The 21,084-nt window shown below is 40.2% G+C and overlaps 4 protein-coding genes across 18 annotated transcripts in view; all 4 read left to right on the plus strand.

Annotated features, from left to right (window-relative positions):
- stxbp5l (syntaxin binding protein 5L) overlaps positions 1–3,063 on the plus strand; it is a 114,706-nt gene extending 111,643 nt beyond the window's left edge. For all 11 annotated transcript variants that reach the window (XM_068572076.1, XM_068572077.1, XM_068572080.1 and 8 more), the window contains one exon: positions 146–3,063. In XM_068572076.1, the coding sequence (XP_068428177.1) occupies positions 146–187 (42 nt within the window). In that variant the 3' untranslated portion in view covers positions 188–3,063. The remainder of the gene's footprint in view (positions 1–145) is intronic.
- A 995-nt stretch (positions 3,064–4,058) lies between these two features.
- Positions 4,059–10,441, plus strand: poglut2 (protein O-glucosyltransferase 2). Of its 3 annotated transcripts, none has more exons than XM_068572087.1 (10): positions 4,059–4,565; positions 5,944–6,149; positions 6,300–6,505; positions 7,227–7,304; positions 7,426–7,598; positions 8,234–8,471; positions 8,741–8,950; positions 9,146–9,235; positions 9,372–9,476; positions 10,290–10,441. In XM_068572087.1, exons 1-10 carry the CDS (start codon positions 4,351–4,353, stop codon positions 10,305–10,307), a joined length of 1,539 nt encoding a protein of 512 aa, XP_068428188.1. In that variant the 5' UTR covers positions 4,059–4,350; the 3' UTR covers positions 10,308–10,441. The 3 variants fall into 3 exon arrangements, with proteins under 3 accessions (XP_068428188.1, XP_068428191.1, XP_068428189.1); XM_068572090.1 differs by lacking the exon at positions 4,059–4,565 and adding an exon at positions 5,440–5,551 and having other exon boundaries at positions 5,944–6,069; XM_068572088.1 differs by lacking the exon at positions 4,059–4,565 and adding an exon at positions 5,446–5,551.
- A 193-nt stretch (positions 10,442–10,634) lies between these two features.
- Positions 10,635–12,632, plus strand: tex30 (testis expressed 30). Its single transcript, XM_068572091.1, has 5 exons — positions 10,635–10,858; positions 11,008–11,244; positions 11,623–11,674; positions 12,030–12,244; positions 12,390–12,632. Exons 1-5 carry the CDS (start codon positions 10,841–10,843, stop codon positions 12,549–12,551), a joined length of 684 nt encoding a protein of 227 aa, XP_068428192.1. The 5' UTR covers positions 10,635–10,840; the 3' UTR covers positions 12,552–12,632.
- A 1,296-nt stretch (positions 12,633–13,928) lies between these two features.
- On the plus strand, positions 13,929–20,005 carry nepro (nucleolus and neural progenitor protein). 3 transcript variants are annotated; one of them, XM_068572591.1, is made up of 9 exons: positions 13,929–13,955; positions 14,194–14,348; positions 14,526–14,614; positions 15,206–15,334; positions 15,490–15,567; positions 15,761–16,065; positions 16,417–16,475; positions 16,610–16,824; positions 17,243–20,005. In XM_068572591.1, the coding sequence occupies exons 2-9, from the start codon at positions 14,229–14,231 to the stop codon at positions 17,580–17,582; spliced, it is 1,335 nt and encodes a 444-aa protein (XP_068428692.1). In that variant the 5' UTR covers positions 13,929–13,955; positions 14,194–14,228; the 3' UTR covers positions 17,583–20,005. The 3 variants fall into 3 exon arrangements, with proteins under 3 accessions (XP_068428692.1, XP_068428690.1, XP_068428691.1); XM_068572589.1 differs by having other exon boundaries at positions 13,931–14,016; XM_068572590.1 differs by having other exon boundaries at positions 13,931–14,016; positions 16,628–16,824.
- The last annotated feature ends 1,079 nt before the right edge of the window (positions 20,006–21,084 follow it).

The following is a 21,084-nucleotide window of genomic DNA, read 5'->3' on the forward strand; positions in this document are numbered from 1 at the left end:
TGCTACATTGAAATACATTTGTTTAAAAATGCTTCATATAACAGCTTCAATACAAAAATAAAATGGTGTTAATCCAAAGTAAATGGAGCGCTGCCAACTTGTTATTCCTCACAATGGACTGAGTGTGACTTTTTTCTTTTTACAGCTGATGCTGAAGTGCAAGGACAAGAAGTGGTACCAGTTCTAATTGCAAAGAGGGCCGAGGCTGACATTGGATTGCCGGGAGCTTTTTGTCGGAACAGGAACCTTCACTCCATAAATGAGAGCAATTAAACGAGAGACTCAAGAGTGACTTTGTCTTTACGGCTGCTGGACAGGCTGCGGTGCCGTCACGTTGTGGAAGGCAGGGGATGCGTTAGCTCCTCGTAGACAAACATGTATGGATGAGGACAGAAAGAGAAAGGCAAATGCATTTGAAGGACGGAAGATGGAACTAGAAATATCCAACAAGTCTGTCCGTGTGTGTGTGTGCTTGCGTGCGTGTGTTTGTTTGTGTGCGTGCGTGTGTGTGTGGCGTGGGGAGGGGCAGAGTGTGTGGTTGGGTTTTCTGGACCTCACTGTGTAGATACTCAAAAGTTAAGAAACCAACAAGAAATGCATGAAACAAAAATGGATGACTATTAAAAATATCCAACTGCCATATTAAAAAGCAGCATGCTACTCTAAGAGAAGATACACAAATAAAAAGTTTTATTTAATGACGTAAGCCAACAACAGAAACTATAAAAAAAAAAAACGTTATATTTTTTGAAATATTGACAAAAAAATATATATATATAAAAAGGGAACTGTATACCTGCATCGCTATTAAGCCAAAACTAGTATTCCTTTCCCTTTTTTTTCTTTGGATTTTTACTTTTTGTTCATTTGAGTTACAGCAAATATTAAATGCCACAATATAGATGCACATAGTTAGCTTTCTCTTCACACACGTTATAATGCTGACACTGTTCTTACCAATTACTCTGCACAGTGCAAACACAAGACAGTTGAATATAAACTTACCTCTGCACAATCTAATCACACTAATTTCACTTTCCGGCTGCTGCTGCTGCTGCTGCTGCTTACAAAAGTGTTATGTGATGATCTAACTTCCCAACTACAGTTGTATGAAAACAGAGAACAGAGAAGGCTGGAAAAGTTTAAAGCGTATTCTGGACACAGTGTGTTTATAGCTATAGTATGAACCTATATACTATTCACGTGCCATAAAAAACAAGACAAGTGAATCCATTCACTGTAAACTAACTAACAAAGAGCTAATGTGGTCGTCCTCATATGTTTGATCAGAACAGATGAGACACAGTACTTGGAGTTGGCTAGAGAGCATATCAAAGTCAAATAAGTCTGATTTCTTTTTGAAAGAAAAAAAGAAATATGGTGGTTGTTTTTATTTATTTACTTGGAGGGTTTTGCTGGTTCACCATTTCAGTCATTAGCTGCCTTTGTTAGATGTATGAGTTTAGTGAGCCATAAAGTGTGCGTGCGTGCGTGTGTGTGTGTGTGCGCGTGTGTGCGTGCGTGTCAGAGAGAGAAAAAGAGAGCGCGAGACAAAGAGGGCCATAAGTGTTTAAGCAACTCAACTCTTTCTCTGCCAAAGCAATCAGAAATGAATGACACCCTTCCATTTCTCTCCACCTCAGTCTCTTAAAAGTTGTGGTTTACGCGTTTTCAGGGTTAAACTTGAGCGGTCCTCTTTTCATGATCACAAACAATGATTTTAATGATTGTCAATGTCTTTGTGACGGGAGTACGAAGAGGAGTTGGAGTCACAACCACTTAATCGCTACTTACTCCCTTGTGAGCCGGTCATCAGTAAAAACGGTTCAGGAGAAGTGACAGTGTTTTTTTCAGTGATGTTCAGATGTGAGTCAGTAGAAGAAACTATGTACATGTGTAAAACATTTGCGACAATTTCAACTGAAGGCAAATATGTTATTTTTTTGTTCAATATTGTTCTTGATGACTATGATATCCTCTTGTCGCAGTCCTATATTTGATGGTGATGGCCTCTCAGATGAAGGCTATTGTATGTTTAAAAACAACAAATGTTTCATGATACATGGTTGTGTATCATATTGTGATTGTGTTGTACATGTCAATGGGTAGCCACATGACAGGCAAACAGCATTAACGGAGGAGGATATTTCGTACTTGTGTATTTGTCTGTATTTTGAATCGATCTGAAAAACCAAACAGGATTATTGATATCCATTTCTGACACATCCGGCCTTTATGCACACACGCATTAAAGCGTTGCGCCTTGATCACGTCGACATCACTCCCACATAAAATATGCACAGAGACACCGATGTTCAAAACCTAAAAAATAATAATCTACATCGCTAGTCATTTCTGCCTGCTTCCTGTCAGGCGGCCGAGGTTTTCCTTAGGCTCGGCCTTCAAAACCCATTTGTTTTCGCCCAACCCAAGTCACCTGAAATCCTAAAAGCAGTGCCACTCAGATTTCCGTATTCCACATGATTTGATTCAATGAGGTGTCTTAAACATGTAAAAAGAAAAACAATGAAGAAAAAAAATGTCTCTACTATCTCTGTACCGTCAATGAGATTTGTGTTCAGTGCAGTTCTTTCAATGGCAGAGAAAACACGTTAAAAAAAAACAAAACCAAAAGAAAATTTAAAAAAATCTGACTTCTACTGACAGGGTGTTTTGTTAGTATGTTTTTGGTTTGTATGTTTTTGGTTTTTATATTAACTGTACAGCTCAATCTTGGCAGAAAGGTGAAAGAAAACAAAAAAAAAGTACAAAAGATAAAGACATTCTTGGGATATTTTCTCTGTATATGTTGTACCTGTTACTGCTGGTACTGTATCTGGTATTCTGGCTCCGTCTAAATCACTGGAACTCTGTAGTTCTTCACACTGTAGTATCCTGAAAAGGCATTTCTCTGGTTTTATCAATGATGGCAGCAAAGTTTGTCTTATTTAAATGGATTCTACCACTTTTTGTTCTTATTGATATTATACTAGTGTAATAGAAATTACCTGACAAAAAAGAACTGACAATATGTTGATGCAAAAGCAAACTGAAATAAACATTGATTGATGTACACAGTTGAGAGCTCTGTTTTATTTGGCCCCCAATCGGTTGCTTTTGTCTTGCATGTATGAAGCGCATATTATTTCAATGCATCATTAGTGTACCCTTTAAATGTTACTTACCTGCTTTACCACTACGTGAAGCATACACTGATCAACTGGTATTACCATGATAAATGCATAATTTTTATGGATTCCATATCTCCTATCACTGCTTAAAATCTCTCAAAAATTATGTTTCATCCCCCTTAGTTTGCAATTTTGGGCCGAGACATTTTTGAATCCAATAAGGTAAATTGCACCACTTCAACTCATGACACTCATGGTGAACATGTAATGTATTTCCTGAAGTACTGTACTTAAGTACAAATGTGAGGTATATTACTAATTATAATAATATTTATTGTATTTCGATTTAATTCAACTCTATTCTTCTACTCCACTCGAATTCAAAGGGAAATATTGTACCTTTTTTACTGATTAATACATTCTGATTAATACATGAAAATCATGTAAGCTAACAAATTGTAATTATTATTAATATATCTGTCATTATACTAAAATGGCACAATAGCATGTTAAATAATTAAAATCAGCTCCACCTCGACCAACCACAATGGTAGATACTGCTAACACAAGTGCAATTAAATAATATAAAACATAATATAACTGTGAAGGGGTCTATTTTCTACATTGAGCACAAGCTGACATAAAAGTGAATTTTATTTATGTTTATAGTGCTAAAGAATAAGCTGCATACATGGTTGCATCCCTTTCCCTCAGCATCATCATATGCATGAGCGTCACACCATGAACAGGCCATGTCCAGCATGTAGACGAGGCTTACTTCCGGACTTTTGTGCAATCAGATTCACATCAGGAGTCAATTGCTCGTGCAGCCAATCAAACGCAGAGTCAGCGCGGTGGCGACCAATCAGATTGCCGCACCGCGGGTGCTCGTCCCGCCCCTCGTTCATTCAGCAGCAGATAGTTGACTTCACTGTACAAGGACTCTGGATGTAGTTAGCTCGCCGTGATCTTTGTGTCACAGAGAGCAGATGCGTAGACAACACAACGCGCGTGTGTTAGACATAATATTTGCTGTTAGCAATGCCACCTCTGAGATGTGTTGCCCCAAATGGAAACGCACATTGAAAGCGTAAGCTAGCCGTCCAGAGTTACACTCATTCTCTTGATGTATGGGTACTTTTTTATTACATTTTTTTTTAAACGACAATGGCAAGTTCGGGTAGAGAAAAGTAGCGGCTGACGCTAATAACAGCGGACAATGGCCTCTGGACAGGTAATGTCTCTTCGGCTACTTTCGTGGCTGCTGCTGCTGGTCCTGGATCTGTCCAGACATGAAGTCCCAGGGGCTCGAGCAGACCCGGGCTCGGTACCCAGTGCTGCAAACACTTTAGTCTGGGGACCCGGACTCGAGGCGAACGTGGTACTTCCGGCTCGGTTCTTCTACGTGCAGGCGGCAGACAGCTCGGGGAGAAAGTAAGTGAACGCTCGGCCTGCTGAACGCAGCCAGTACGTGCTTTCTTTTTTTTTCCCCCTTCCTTTTCATTTTTTTCCAAGTCTCGGCAAACTGTAAAAAGTTATTGGCAAAGCAGTGCTGCTTTCCAAAATGCTCCTCCTTTTGAATTAGTCTAAGGTAGTGTCACTTTGTGCGTATGTTAGTGTCATGGAAAATTATTTATGTCTATTCAATTTAATCACATGAACAACATGTGAGACCGTTGTATCATGGTTAATCGAATACAATTAATAACTTAAACCACACCCTCTTACAAATACTGTACAGACATATCTATATGCAACCCCAACGAGACCGAGCTTTCCTTTGAACCATTTGTACGACATATACTGTATTTATTTTGGATTTGCACCTCATTGTTAACTTTGACTCAACAACATGTGAGAAAGTTGTATCATTGTTAAAAAAAAAACCTCTCAAATCAGCAAATATGTAGAAACCCCTCAATACGTTTTTTTCTTCTTCTTTAAACGTTTCTCCAGTGTTATGGGTCAGATTGCGTTAAACTTGAAAGCCTAGATGGGAAATGAATATACTTAAATGTAAAAACCCTCACTATTCCATCTTAATTTTGATAAGAAGGAACACAAATACACATTTCCTTATATTTGGGTCACTGTGGTTCTTTTTGAAGCCTCTATACAAAAAATGACTGAACTATAACCTCCCAAGTGTTTTGATGCAGGACAATGTCACTGTATTTTTCATAAGCGCCTGAGGACTGCATGACCACAAAGACAGGACAACGTAGTGAAACACTTTTTTCAATCGTTTTGACATTTTAAACTAGTCAATAGTGAGAGAGAGCGGACATGAAAGTCTGCAGCCCAAGAGAGAAAGAGTCGCACAACCTCCAACAACACCCTTTCATCAAAAGGCTCCCATGGGCCCGAGGAAGGCATCGCCCTCTGTTACTCTGTGGGTGTCACTTTCATGCAAGCTTTGGGTGAGGGATCAGTTTCTCACTTTTATCTCTATCTGGAGCGAAAGCTCAAGACATTCGGTACCAGCATGTCGCTATCAGGGGCCATTATATTGTATTAACAACATCTGACTTCCTGTTTTCAATGCACACTGTGTAGTTTTAAATTACAATATATCGAGTCAAAGTATTAAGGATTGATTTTAGGCGCAGTCAAAGCAAATATTAACACGCTAGCTCAATCTGTTCCAGTACCAATGTCCGTCCGAGACGCTTTGCACATCACTTATTGTACTAAACTAAGCTTTTCAGTCGGTGGGAAGTTTCCCTGTGACTTGTGTGCGAGCGTGTTGGTAGCTTTCGGCCTCTGCTCTTTATTAACAGGAGCACATTCTCTATGTTCTCTCCCTCCTCAGTTTAACAACGTCTCCCGGGGAGAAGACCTTTGAAGTCAAGATCGTGGCCCCAGTGGAAGAGTTCACCAGAATTTGGATCCAGATCTTGGATCGTCACGACGGCTCCTTCCTGGTTCGCTACCGAATGTACGCCACCTACACGGACCTTCACATCCACGTTCTGCTCAAGGACAAGCCTGTGGCCAAGTCCCCGTTCATTCTCAAAGGTGGTGCACAATCCATGTTTCCTACAAAATATCTTTTTAGATGAAATGTATGGGGGATCTTGTTTGGGGCCTGATTTATTTTATTTAATTTTTTTTAAGTCAGTTGAAAGAAAAGGCTCCAAATGATGCGTCTTTGTTTTCCCTCTACAGGCCCAGTCTACCATGAGGGGTGTGACTGCCCCCAGCCCAGTGCTTCTGTATGGGAGGCCCACATGCACTGCCCCCAGTCCTTCCCTCAGATAGACCAGGACCTGGCCCTGTACTCAAGTGTTGACCCAGATCTCAATGCGCAGGAGATCCCACAGCGCTTTGGACAGAGACAGAGCCTCTGCCACTACACCGTCAAGGACAACAAGGTACCTCACGCTTCAGAAACACCAAACACAGAAGACACGAGTAATAAGATAAACAATGCATATCCACCATATTAGTCCGACTGTAACTTTAACATGCAAGTAGTTTGACAAAAAAACACAAATCCCTCGTTCCTCCTCTCGAATACCATCATAACCAGAGGGCAGTTTAGTAATAAAGGGTAGAATTTCTTTGGGCTTAAAAGTAATTGGAGGCCTTGTAATAATGTAAAGTGGGGCAGGCCGGCCCAGGTGAGCCTGAAGCTATGTGACACACCTGTGAGAACAGTCTTATCTAGCAGGTGTGCAGGGGTATAATCTTCTCAAAATACCACTTTGGACGTCTAACCAGGCTCTTGTATTGGTGATACGTCTAAATCATTACCTCGGGACGTCCGGTAATCTATCGGCTGTCTGTGATTTACAATCCCAATGCTCCATTCTGTAAATTGAGCTTCTAAACCAATTTTAGTAGTCATGAAATGAAAATTAACAATGGACGAATCTCTGCAACAGTAAAAAAGAATATATATGTATGTGTGTATGTGTGTGTGTATATGTTCAACTGTACAACACCTTTATTATGAATAAAAGTTCACTCTTGACGGCAGCAATGCATGGTCTTCATCAGAGGACAGTTTGTGGTTAAGCATGAAGTTGAATTGCTGGAATCTTCTGGGCCGTTTTTTTTAGAAGTGATTTGGCTCTTTTTTTCATTTCTTAGGTCTACGTTAAAACTTTTGGAGAGCATGTAGGCTTCAGAATCTTTATGGACGCCATCCTCTTGTCACTCTCCAGAAAGGTATAAGCTCTTCTTGAACGGTCCTTAAAATCTGTCTTCACACTAAAACATTTGAAAACCTTTTAATCCTTCAACACGTCGTTTGTGTTTAATTTCTCGCTTGTCTCTGTGGTCCGCTCAGGTGCGGCTCCCTGATATAGAGTTCTTTGTGAACCTGGGTGATTGGCCGCTAGAGAAGAGGAAACACACTGAGAGGATGCATCCCATCTTTTCCTGGTGTGGCTCTAACAATACCAGAGATATTGTCATGCCCACCTATGACCTGACCGAGTCTGTCCTTGAGACCATGGGAAGGTAAGGCTGTGCCATTTTGAAGGAAGTCTACCAATCGTACCTGCAAACCCTTAAAGGCACACTCCACGGAAGATGTTATCTTCTGAGTATGAACTCCTCCCTTCCGGGTGGCTCTGAAAAAGTTTGCAGCTTGCTTCTTTGTGGAAGAAGGCCGTCATAGTTAACTTGGACACATTACGGTCCAGGAGTCATGAAGAGGATTTACAATGTGCTCTTCCTTCCAAAATAAACCTGTGCCGGGATGCTCATTATTTCCTCTGCATTGCCTCATGCATTTTTATGCAGTGCAAGATAGACACTTTGTGTGTGTGTTTGTGTCTGTGTCACACACAGTGGAAGAACAATTTGCGAACAAATATTTTATTTGCCGTCTAGTTTGCTCTCCATATCAGGCGTATGTTGACTTTTTGCCCCGCGGAAATTCTCACCCCGTAATGACTGATACTCGCTCTTATCCCGCGTCGTCTGTAGCTGCCGCTCTCTGCATGACAAAAACTATATATTTCTGTATTACAACAATGAACTGGTGTAACTGTTTTTTTTTCCTGCATGTCGTTATATTTGAGTCCATAACTTTGACAGACGCTGAGATGAATAACTTACTGTCATACACATACTGCCCACCCGATGAACAGAGTAAGTCTGGACATGATGTCCGTGCAGGCCAACACGGGGCCGTCGTGGCCGGAGAAGAACGCCACGGCCTTCTGGAGGGGCCGGGACAGTCGGCAGGAACGTCTGGAGCTGGTCAAGCTCTCCAGGGCTCACCCCGACGCGATCGACGCCGCCTTCACCAACTTCTTCTTCTTCAAACATGACGAGGACCTCTACGGGCCACTGGTCAAACACGTCTCTTTCTTTGACTTTTTCAAGGTGAGCGCGTTCCAGCATGGCCAGTTTTCATTTCTTTATTACACAACATGTTTGAGTCTTCATTACGTTATGTTTGTGGTCGTAGCTTTGAAAGAAATGACATCACGTAATAGTAAGGACTAAGGAGACACCAGACGCAGTGAGATACTTGTAAGCGCTTTGTAGCTTTTGGCTAATTGTTTTACGTAACCATAAGCAGTTTTTTAGAAGCTGATTTTAAAAATAGTTACTTAATTTTTTATAAATTTCTGTCTCATTTCCACCACCAGTACAAGTACCAAATAAACATTGACGGCACTGTAGCCGCGTACAGACTGCCTTACCTCCTGGCCGGAGACAGTGTGGTCTTAAAGCAGGATTCTGGCTACTACGAGCATTTCTACAACGAGCTGCAGCCATGGGAGCACTACATCCCAGTTAGAGCGGACCTCGGGGACCTGCTGGAAAAGATCCAGTGGGCTCGTGACCACGATAAAGAGGTGATGATGATAATGATGATGAATTCAATTTGGGGGTGAATGCTGTGATGTAATTCTACTCAGTGGAAATGTACTTACTTCTTTAAGAATGAACATGGTTAACTTTAACACCTTCTAGGAGGGGAGTTTATTTTGTCTTTGTTGGTGTAATCACAATATAACAATAAAGTTCCTCTAATTCTTGCGGTCTTTCAGGCAAAGAAAATTGCACAAGCGGGTCAGCAGTTTGCACGCAACCACCTTATGGGAAACGGCATATTTTGTTACTACTACAAACTTTACCAGGTAACATTTAGGCCATTCCACAGTCAGTGATGTCCCGATGTGTTACATTATCTCTGTATGACCTTATTTATGTAATAAGGTGGTTTCACACGATACAGAAATGTGTTCTGATTGCGCATTATTTGTTCCCTTATAGGAGTATGCCAAACTCCAGGTCACAGAGCCCAAGGTTCGAGAAGGCATGGAGCATGTAGAGCAGCCCAGAGACGACCTGTTTCCATGTTCCTGCCACAGGACGAGGGTATGGGACACCGTTAATGTTAGCTTGCATTAACCAGGACAACACCAGTAGAGTCTAGACCCACTGATGTCGTTGCAGGAGATTTTACAATTTTACATATGTGAAAACATACAGAAGTTTGAAAGTATGTTTCTCTTTTGGCCAACATAAAGTGATTAATAATAATAATAATAATAAAGTGCAAAACAGTTTAAAAGTTTGAGGGGAAAAAAAGAAAAAAAAAACATAAGCATATGAACAACATACATGAGGAAACTATGAAAGGTGTAATTAATAATGTTAATTAGGGCCCTGTTCCATTTAGGTGGGCCAGGACCAAATACCGGTATTAATGTTTAATCTTTGGCTCCCTCTGCTGTATGTAAGGTGCCACTGTAACTCTTAAGTTTATTTCGCATCGGACTGACTTTGTCTTGGTTCACCTTACCTCACAGGATCACAACAGAAACAGGACTAGTCAGGCAGCATAAGTGAAACAAGCTGTGTGGGTGACCAATGGTAACCAAAGTTTTAAATATAATGAAGGGAAACCATAAACTAACATTTCACACATTTTTCTATTCAACCTTTTTGTATACACAATTATTATTCACATTTTAATAAGTGAAAGTTCAAACCAAACTGCTGTGCATAAGTATGCTGCCTCTTATTAGATTGTACTAATTATATATTTGTTAAGTGTTTGATGGCACACGCTTCTCTCCACAGGTTAAAGAAATCCAGCTCATAGTTAGTTATAAATGCTGGCAGAGATACCGTCTCGTCTAGTGAGGCCACTTCTGCTATTTTAATCCTAATCTCTTTTTTTTTCAGGTAAAAGATGAACTTTGATCAACCCGTCATCCAGTTACAGAGCAACCCTTCATAACTGATGTACTGCCAACTAATGTTTTTGTTAATTAATAATTGTATGACTACAATATGAATATTGTACCTTTTTTTTAATAAATATTTTTTTTTGTATATTAAAAGGGATCACTTTTCTACTTTTGTTATATACACGTGCACACAAACCCACTGCAAAAGCAAATATGCTCATTGTCAAATCATCGTCATTGTAGAAGCGTCATTTAGTGAAGCTGTAATGACTCCTCCTGAACACTAGATGTCGCCATGAATCAGGTTCCACTCTTCTGATATCACAGAAGAAACCTGAAACAATAGTGTAATGGACAAGGAGGTTTTAAACGGAAGCGATGTCACACGTCATGTAATTAGTGGACGTGAAACACGCGACGAAAGGCTAACTAATTGGGCAACTGTCACTTTTATTTCTAACGCCGTCTCAAGTATCTCATTCAACGTCGCAGCTGCAGTCGCACTGCGCATGTGCCACAGAACAACCGTGTCCCATCATTCAACCTATGGCCGGGTTTGACGAGGTAAATATCAAACATCAGCCACCAGCATTTTAAGCCGTTAGTGTATAATAAGCTCGCTATCTTGTCATGGCTTGTTCACCAACACAATGCATTTATTTGGGAAACAGGAAACTAGAAGTAGTGCTCACTGACTTCTCACTGGCTTTCAGGACACCGTGAAAGTGCCCTTTGGGACGAAGTCTCTCGATGCAACCATTTGTCTCCCTGCTGCGGCCACACGTGTGCATACGGCAGTCATTCTCACACATGGGGCGGGTGGAGACATGAACTTTAAACATCTGGTTTCTCTGGCTCAAGCCTTGGCTTCAAATGGCTTTCTTTGTTTTCGTTTCACATGTAAAGGTTTAAACTTGGGTTATAAAGTCAAGGCTTACCGTGCTGTGTGGGTAAGCATGTCAGTCACTATTACTGCGGTCAAGTTAGCCGAGTGAGCCGCACGCATGACTTAAAATGCAGCCTTGTTCATGCTGACCTCAGCCATGCGCATGTACATGGCCATGAGATTTTACTGTACAGTTTTGGAGAAAAGTAACTCCAAAGTCAGCTTCAATGACATAATGATATTCATAATGTCCCAATTCCCAATATTCAAACGGCTTTAAAAACAGATCCTTAAACTTGTAAAGTAAACTCACAATGCAGCCTTGTTCATGCTGACCTCTGCCATGCACGCGGATGTGGGCTCACTTGACCGCAGTTCACTATTCCATCCATACAATAATCATGTGCAGGAAGCTGTGACACACTTGTGTTTCCTCCCCTAGGACTTCTTGAAATCTCTACAGAGGTTTACCTTAAAGCACATATTCGTTGGAGGTAAGCATCACAAGTGGGCTTACTTTGAATTTCACTATACAGTATACATAGACACAATGAAGTATATGCCAATTTACTATGTATAAAGTACTTGTTGAGTTTAATTTCTACGATGTGGGAAGTTAAATGGACAATACAATAATAGACAGATCAATATAATAAGGGTCATATTCTGAAAACTGCATGCATATTGTATAATGTACGTCAATATAATTTCCAGTGTTGTTTGTCCTGCCCGTAAACATTCCTAGCCCTCGCAAAAATTGTGCATTGCGAAAAAGAGAGAATACAATATGAAATATTACACTCTCTGAGTATGATACCTTGTCTCAGAAGTTCTGTGACCCATCCACAGGAAGGTCAATGGGATGTCGTGCTGCTGCAGCTTTAGCCAGGCAGCTGAGTGATGAATCCGAGGATGCAGTACAGGGTGTCATCTGCCTGTCTTTTCCCCTGCATCCTCCGGCCCAGACGCATGCCCATCTGCAACGGAGTGAGGATCTCAGGGGGCTGCCGGAGCACCTGCCTGTACTGTGTGTGTCAGGCACTGAGGACAGCATGTGTGACAGGGTGAGGACGGTTAGAGGCTTTTTATACCAACAATTTCTAATACAGTTGTAGGATTAAGTTACTTTCATTTATTAATTATTCCATTGTTTTTTTAATCCTGATTTCTTTTTTTAAATTATTCATATTTTGCTTTTTGCTCTTTCAGGTTCTTTTTGAAAGGATGGTTAAAGAAATGAAAGCTCAGGTTGAGGTTTTCTGGCTGAATGGAGGCAGCCATGGACTGAGAGTGAAGGGAAGGTCAGAGGATTCTGTGATGGATGAAGTGAATTTACGAGTCATCACCTGGATGAGTAAACAGGGTGCATAGATTAATTCAGTTATTCCTTATTTTCATTGTTTTGTTACATTCTTTCTAATTGTTAAATAAAGGATATGTATTTTTACACAATGTGGACAAATTGTTTTGTCTTTTTTATCAGATGTTTTCTTGAAAACTAAATGGAGAAATAATTCAGTGCTACCAAAAATATTAATTATAATCCCAAATTAGTTGTTAAACTTTCTTTTTGTTATTTATTTCTTATAAAATACATTTAAAATGTTCAAGGGTGTTTACTAGCAAAATCACTTCCAGAGAATGACCCTTGGTTTCTCTCTATGAATACATCATACAAGTGCATTACATGTACACAAGATTTTTGTAACGCTAGGTTGGGATAAAGATATAGTAAACAAAAATATGTAATACCTTATATGGTTTTGATTGCTTTTTATTAGGGCTGGGCACGATAACGCGTTAACGCGAGATTAATCTGGCAATCCTTTAACGGCTTTAACTATTTGATGATGCGTTAACTATTTGATTATGCGTTAACTGCATGTTGTTGTTTTTTGCATGTTTTTTTTTGTTGTTGCATTTGGTAGGGGCGTTTCGCTTTAAATCTCTCCAGACGGCGTAGTTCAGACCTGGCGTCTCACGGCTCTGCCAGTCCTGCCCGCGTGAGGTCAATCCAACATGAAAAATAAATAAGATAAACGCCATGAACGCATTACAGCAACACTGCTGTCACTTATGTAAATGCGCGCGTGCTTCCGTAGCCTCGCCGTCTGACAGCGTGCAATACACTAGTTTTTACTTCATTATTGAATTTGGCGCATATTGCGATTAATCGCAATTAATAGCAGAAAAATCATGCGATTAATCAATTAATTTTTTGCAACTTTGCCCAGCCCTACTTTTTATGTTCGAGAGTTTTACATTTAATGAATCTATTGTTTGAACACATTGCTTGAACAGTAATAAAGCAGGGTTTTTTGAATTTACATTTATGGATACTGAAATTGTCCATTATAAAAATTAAATTAGATTAATATATATATATATATATTTTAGGACACCGAACAACACATTCATTTTAAAAGCTTCAATTGGCAGTAGTTAATAAAAACACATATCTTTTACTAGAAAATTGGGCAATGAAAACGCCATCCATAACTCAAAACTCAAATCAATGATCTTGACGTTTTTTACTGGATATAATTTTTTAACGAGTTTTAAAGAACATCCCATAACTTTATTGGTGATTAAGTATAAAGAATTCAAACAGCATATACACACTCAAAAAGACCGACCTGCAGATGATCCTCAACGTGGTCTCTGTGTCTTTAAGACAAACTCTGACGTTTACATTTAGTCGAATACTATTGGCTGGCGGACTTCCGTATTGTTTTGGTGGTGGAGGAAAGCATGGCAGCGGAACCGTGGAACAGGGTAAACATTGCTTTTCCCGGTGCCGTTTCTGGTGTCAATGTACATTTCAGTTCAACTACAGGTACGAGTCATTTTTCGGATGCATATTAGCTCAAAATGCCGATGATACGCGGTGTCTGGCGCAAACCTCTACGCCAGACATCTGCATATGCGCCTCTTGCAACCCACGTGTTAGTGCACGTGTCCACTTCTACTGTATCGTTGGAGAATGTGATGTTTGGGTGTCGTCGTTACACAGATGCGAGCGTTAAAGGCCTGTTGGTGGAAAATGAGATGGTGCTGAAGCTTATTCGGAGTGAGATTCTTCAAACTGAAGTACGACTTCTCTACGAGCTGCTGTACGTCTTGAACAACAGCTCCAGAGGCAACAAGACGTTCAAAGGCTTAAAGCAGGTGAGGGCTGTGGATACGTCCTCCACGTCTGGACACTACATGTTATGAGGTGGGATGTGTTGGACTATCTTAGTCCTGGTGATGGGGCCAGTCATTCAGGATCTTAAATATGGCAAAGCTAAATAACTATCTGATTCTAACTAACTAATTTCACATATTGTGCCTCATGTTTCGTAGGTTGAACAATGCATAAACAGGCTGAAGAGCATGAAGCTTGATGCGGCTCTCCAGGAGCTGACAGAGCTGTGTCCCAACAGAATTCAAAGGTACAAAGAAAGCGTCATTGTCTCAAGTGTGATGTGCTGTTTTTGCCAATTTCTTTTATGAACATGGAGGCCAGCATGTATGTGAAAGCGTGCATGGATTAACTACAACAAACTATATAAACACACACTGAAGGCAACGTTCCTCCACATCATGTCAGCATATGCTTTAGGTTTTGTGTGGTAAACTAAAATTCAATTAATAAAAAATATGTTAATAACAAACTGAATTGCAACTTTTAGAATTCAGAGTTTAAAAGCACAAGAGGCAAATATGAAATGAAATGTGCTTTTTAAAAATGTATTGTTATTTTTTTTACAAGTTAAGAGTAGGCCTAACATTGACTTAGTGACATATCCGTCAGTGGCATAACTATCTCATAGGAAAACCTGTTTTAAGCACTGAGAATAGATACAGGAGGTTATTGAGCTTAAGCCAGAGGGTGGCCATGGACTCCTTACTCCACTATGACATCAGTTAAACCATGTTGGTTTGCAGCTTCACATTTTTTGATTCCCACATGACTGCAGTGACTCATTTCATTGAGTGTGGGAGGCTGTAATTATCTTGTGTGTGTTTGTGTCTTTGTTTAGAGCACTGGGCATCACGGCTGGGAAGTGTGATGTCCCCAGTCAACCCATGCTGGAGTGGCTCTGTCTTAAAGTGCTGGGAGCAGGCCAGCTGATGAGCTGCACATTAAGTCGTTGCAGCAGAGCTTTCACGTATCCTTTTTAAAAGTGGTAATGTTCAAAAACGTAAATAACAATCTGACACAAATCTCTCTTTTTTTTGGGAATCTCTTCGTCTGAATTAAGTTTGACAGTCTTTGCTTTCTTGATGCCACCTGATGGGTTTGTCCTTAAGATATATGCTTCAGACTCTCAAAGCAGCAGATGAAATTGGAGGAGTTTGTTATCATGAACATGGTGATAACCAGCATGCTCAGTCGTCTCTGGTGAGTGCGCTTTTCCTCATTGTTGCATCTGAAAAAGGCTATAAAACAATGCAGAATGATACCACACAAAGCACCGTTGCATGTTGGTGGCTCCACATTCCACTGAGATGTTAGAAAACAAAAAAACCCATTTGTTATTAAGATGTTTGCCTGCCTTCCTAAACCTAAATCTGCCATCCTTTTGCTTCATCAGGGTAATTTTCCGCGGTGTCCTGGTCAGCCTGACCGCTCTGTACCAGCAGCTCTTGAAGCTCCTCAGAGAAGTGGCCAACGCCCAGCCCATGCCCTACCTCAAAGACTTCTCCCTTCCAGAAGATATGGCTCAGTTCCTGGGTCCTTCTGATGCATTTGTACTGACCAAAAAGCCACCACATGGTCACCATGCTAAATACCACAAGGAGCAGCAGCAGAGGGGGAATAATACAGCTTCTGTTAAAGTCAAGAACCAGGGAAAAACGAAGAAGATCAACGAAGATCTGGGTGTTTCTATTGAAAGAGGTGTGTTTTCGTTGTTCTGTGTGACTCAGTAGGTGCAGGTCAGTAAGATTACACTCCTATGAAGGACACACTCTTTCACAGGAGGGTGACAGGAGTTCTGAAAAAGACATAACCAGTCTGTGGTCCATCAGTAGCCGTGAACGCAAACTACCTAGACTCTAGTTTGATTTCCCAGCTACTGATGGCTGACCTAGTGATCCTCAATGTAGCCGTGTGTGATTTGCACCAGATGACATTAGCAAAACTCTATTTCTTTTTACCCAGTGCTGCATTTTCTCATAGTCTCATTTGTTATGCAGCGTAAACAATGTTACAACAGTATTAACATTACTGTTGTTTTCTTTTTTTTAGATGTAGGCCTTGCCACTGACATAAAGCCGTTTCTCAACGTTTTCAGGGACTTTACGAAGGTATGAGAGAACCAAATGAAATGTGTTTATATATATAACTATATATATTGTTTTGTTCTTTAAAGAATATGTAATTGCAAAGTGTTTTCACCCAGTCTTTCACATCTAACGATAGCATACTTGTTTTACCAAAGGGCAAATCCTTTCTACAGAAAAGATCGAAGGCTAACCAGAACCAAAAGTTCAAGAAACGAGTGAGAGCGGCCACTACTTTCTCCGACATGGCGACCCATCTGGAAGAAATGATCCAATGGTGTAAATCCCAGAAGATGGAGAAGGAAAGGCGTCTTTTAACCTTCCTGCTTTTAAAGTGCCAAAGGATGAAATGCCTAGAGGCAGCGGGCTACAAGTAAGAGCAGCACTGCAAAAATATTGGTCAATGGTCACTTTATTAGGTACGGCTATGTAATCTAATGCAATTCAATAATTTGCATTATTTATTTTGTAGTTGAATATTGAAATGAGGAAACAGAATATTTAAATCCCTGTGAATTTAATGCAGTTCAGGACACCACCACCAACTATTACCTAGGCTATAATTTATTATTATTATTATTATTATTATTATTATTATTAATAATAATAATAATAATAATAATAATAATAATAATAATAATAATAATAATAAAGTTGGGTTGCATTTGACTGTCCAGGTGTACCGTATAAAGTAGCTGCTATGTGTTGAGCAAAAAGTACATGAGTATTCTGTGACATGGGTTCTCTAAATACTGATCGCTCTTATTTCTGTAATCGGTCCTCATTCCCAGCGTGCAGAGGAGGTTGCGGACCTTCAGACTGAAAGCCTGCTGGGCTTCATCTCCTCAAGGGTCAGAGCCAAGAGCCTGTCGGCCTCCTGCTGCAAAGAGGGGACGTGCTCGCCTGACAACTCATTTTCAGTCACTCAGGAGTCGATTTAAATCTTCCACTCTGAGAACTGGTGTGAAAAAGGAACAGCTGAAGAGACAAAGGAAGAGGACTGAGCTATCAGTGTCTGGACTGTCGGGGGCCGAGCAAATAAACGGGAGTAAATGCGAGGCGACATCTCCGACCACCAGCTGGGACAGTCATGATGACATAGATGATATTTTTGCCTCTGTAGGTTTTTGACACTTTGGAACAGATGCATCTAAGGAAACAGATGACACAGCTCAGTATATAACACACGCCTCTGTTTTGAAAGGAAAGATGGAATTTGATGTTGCGTGAAAACTGATGATTGGACATTGTATGACGTGCAATACGGCAGCAGTCACTTTATCTCAGGAAGTAACTAGAAGACGTGATTTTGTTTTTGTTTGGTCCAAGAGGGACTGAATAATAAGATATTTCAGAGCGGGCAAATCACGAAGAACATCTTCTCCTCCTTGGGATAGTTTTTTGTCTGTGTGACAAAAGTGCTGCATGCCTTTATGGCAGTCATTTAAATTGAAATGTTTTGAGGCATGTCTGCTTCAACAAATGTGAATACAATAATGAAAGGATGCGCTTGAAATCCTAAGACCCCCTACACCCCCCCCCCCCCCCGCACCTCCTCTCTTATTGTCACATTTATACAATGCCAAGAAAAATGCTAATCTTCCAGAATATGTTAACTATTGCATAACTAATACACATTTGTGAGGCATACAGTGCAAATGGAACTGGTTCAAAGAGACTGTTTTTAGAAATACGAGTCTGACCTGAATCGTTATTTAACCCATTTACAGATGTATCCATTGATTGTGGAACTTCTTCATGATGCCATGTCATGAACTTGACTTGTTCCTGAGCCCTGAAGCCACAGTTTATTGGTACTAAACACCAAATGAAGCTTTTGTCCCTTGCAGACGTTCCTTCCTCGGCTGGCTACTGCAGGCATACGGTGAACAGTATCTTGTTCCACCCTCTGAAGACTCCACTGCAGTGGAGTCTTGCATGTCTTATGCCCAATGCAATTCAAATCAGTTTTACTGAACCATGCAATACTACAAATGGTTATTTTAGGCAGTGAAAGCCATTCATGTTACAGATCCCACGGTAAAAAGGTGTTTTAAGACTCATGGTATTTTTGGCACCACCTGGTGGAGTTGATAAATTAATGCATTCATTGATTAGTTACAGACTGTTGATTGTTCTCAGAGAATATGAGATGGATCCCTCATCCTTGTTAATTGTAAGACAGCATGAGAAAGCAGATGTGTCAATCATCTCCTTTTGAATTGAACAAGTGCTCGAGACTGCGAGTGCTGATAAGGACAAAGAACCCACTAGCAGTGGGACGTTTTAGCAGAGTGGCCTCGCTCTGGGCCTTTGAAGTCAAGTATAAGAACGGTGCAGGTGCCACCACATCCAAAACGGGCAGGTGTCTGGCAGTCTGTATACCGACCGTGATTGTTCAGGAGTGGAGGCTTTGCACCAAATTAGAAGCTACAGGGTTAGTTTTGCTGCAGCCTGTGTTTTTCCTGCCCACCGTCTTGTCATCCTCCGCCAAAAAAGACACAGTTCTCCCATCTGCGCAAATACAACGGTGCAGTTTTCTTCCCCCTCACTGTTTCCCGACTGGGTTGAATTATGGTCTCGCATCAGCCTGCCAGCTCTATGTATCCATATGATTCTGCAGATTCCTGATTCCTGTGCTTTATAGGTTTTATCTAAACCAATTAGTCAAGGTCAACTTTTGGACTCTCCTGCAGAGGAAAAGCTTTGCATGTCTACTTTTTGTATTAATAGGCCTGTAGGAAGTCAGGTATTTTTTAGTTTTCTCTGCATAAAGTTTTAAGAAGTGACTTTGCAGGGTATCTCAATGTGTTCTCCATTGATCTACCAACATTTGGCAGCTATTGTCTCGCAACAAAAATTTTAAAAAGTTATTTCAAATAAGAAGTAAAAAATGTGTATAAATTAATCTAAGTAAACGATGCAGCAAAGGTGTGTGCCATGTTGAAGATGTAATACTGAGGATATTATTTTCCATCCAACTTTGACCGTGCTACTTTTAATTAAGGGTGTACAGTGGCAGAAAAGTAGAGATGTACCAGTGGTACATTCTTCATGGACTGTACATAATGTCACCAACATCATACAGAGTTTGGATATGTTTAACTCTGAACAGACTGCGGGCCGCTGAGGTGATTAAGAAGTATATACTGTACATGCACTGACCTTACCTTAGCAACTGGTAAACTGATGCAAAGGGAGAGGCCACAATGTGTTGCCAGAAAGCAGTAATGAAATGTAAAAGCTGACATGTAACTGTCAGTAATTACAACAAACATATACTGAAGAAAAAAAAAATCAGATGGTAATACAAACCAAACCCAGTTGCAGATGTGATGTGGCCAATTTCTGCAATAGCTTCATGTCATCCATAGTTTGTCTTTTCTTCAGCTGTACACCCGAAAAGCCGGCATCATTATCTGGTCGGGGCAGCCAGTCTTCAGCTCCGTGTGCTGCCTCCGCTCAGAGAAAGGAGACCATAGACTGTGGGTCACCCTGTCTGTCTACTTCTGTCAGCCAAGAGGTACTTAATAGTGTATCATTGTGAAGAGATGGTTGGCCAGGTTCAGTGCTGGAATTGTGCATATTTTTGTTGAAATGGATGGTTCCCCAAGGGTTCTGTGAAAACATCACTTATGGCCTGTGGGCACAGTATGACCTAAAACCGGAGAAAGAATACACAGGGCTGTACTCCACAATATGCTGCTCATCAATTTATTTTCTTACCTTAATAGCAGAAGAGGAATATAGCACCCAAGTGGTACAGTTCTCAGTTTAAATATATATATATATATATATATATATATATATATATATATATATATATATATATATATATATATATATATATATATATATATATATATATATATATATATATATATATATAAATGACTTCTCAACATTTATACTCAAAGGTATACAAAATCAATCACTATCAATCATTATCTCCACAGAGACAAAAAAAAAAAAAAAAGTAGAGCGCCATAGAGACGAACCTAGTGCCTCAAGCTCTTTAGTGCATTTCATTACTCAACCTGGTCTCCAGTATATCAATGATAAGCATAAATGTGTACCAAGGCCATGAATAAAGTATGAAAACTAGTACAGGAAATATGTAAGCTCAAACTTATTAAGGCCAGAAGGGTACAGTGAATATAAATGGTGCAGCCAATAGCCCTACAATAGTAAACGGTAAAGTAAAAACCTATGGAGCATAGAGTGCCCCTTTATCAGTGCCATATACTTAGAGGGCCAAGACCTTAAACATATGGTATGTGCTCTAATCCCCTGCTGGAATTAAGATAAAAGCCAAATAAAAAGTGCATACCTTTTTTAAAAAAAAATATATATTTTTCATGTTTGAGGCCAATGTCTCCGAATCTGCAATTATAAAATCTTTTGGGAGAGTGTAGTGACGGGCTTTTAATCACCTCTATAAATAAGACCTAAAAACGACCAGCTGTACCATAACCAGCCATCCATTTACTTTACTAACTTATTATTATGGTCCTGGAGGACACTATTAGTGCAACGCAATGAACAAAGATTGAATATACTGTTACTCATTGTAGACTCAAGCTTCACTTAGCTCCATTTTAAGCATACATTTTAATAGGATTTTTGGCTTCTT

Source organism: Clinocottus analis, unplaced genomic scaffold (assembly GCF_023055335.1).
Source record: "Clinocottus analis isolate CAN_PGR_092001 unplaced genomic scaffold, fCliAna1.0.p SCAF_12, whole genome shotgun sequence".
Lineage (NCBI taxonomy): Eukaryota > Metazoa > Chordata > Actinopteri > Perciformes > Cottidae > Clinocottus > Clinocottus analis.

What these genes read in the sequence shown, in the direction of transcription:
- tex30 (XM_068572091.1), top strand. An exon ending in AGGCTTACCGTGCTGTGTGG is followed by an intron (nt 11,245 to 11,622) that starts GTAAGCATGTCA and finishes TTCCTCCCCTAG; the next exon opens with GACTTCTTGAAATCTCTACA. An exon ending in AAAGCACATATTCGTTGGAG is followed by an intron (nt 11,675 to 12,029) that starts GTAAGCATCACA and finishes ACCCATCCACAG; the next exon opens with GAAGGTCAATGGGATGTCGT.
- poglut2 (XM_068572087.1), top strand. Translation starts at nt 4,351, where the DNA reads ATGGCCTCTGGACAGGTAATGTCTCTTCGGCTACTTTCGTGGCTGCTG. An exon ending in TCTTGTCACTCTCCAGAAAG is followed by an intron (nt 7,305 to 7,425) that starts GTATAAGCTCTT and finishes TGGTCCGCTCAG; the next exon opens with GTGCGGCTCCCTGATATAGA. An exon ending in CTCGTGACCACGATAAAGAG is followed by an intron (nt 8,951 to 9,145) that starts GTGATGATGATA and finishes GCGGTCTTTCAG; the next exon opens with GCAAAGAAAATTGCACAAGC.
- nepro (XM_068572589.1), top strand. Translation starts at nt 13,932, where the DNA reads ATGGCAGCGGAACCGTGGAACAGGGTAAACATTGCTTTTCCCGGTGCC. An exon ending in GGGTGTTTCTATTGAAAGAG is followed by an intron (nt 16,066 to 16,416) that starts GTGTGTTTTCGT and finishes TCTTTTTTTTAG; the next exon opens with ATGTAGGCCTTGCCACTGAC. An exon ending in CTAGAGGCAGCGGGCTACAA is followed by an intron (nt 16,825 to 17,242) that starts GTAAGAGCAGCA and finishes CCTCATTCCCAG; the next exon opens with CGTGCAGAGGAGGTTGCGGA.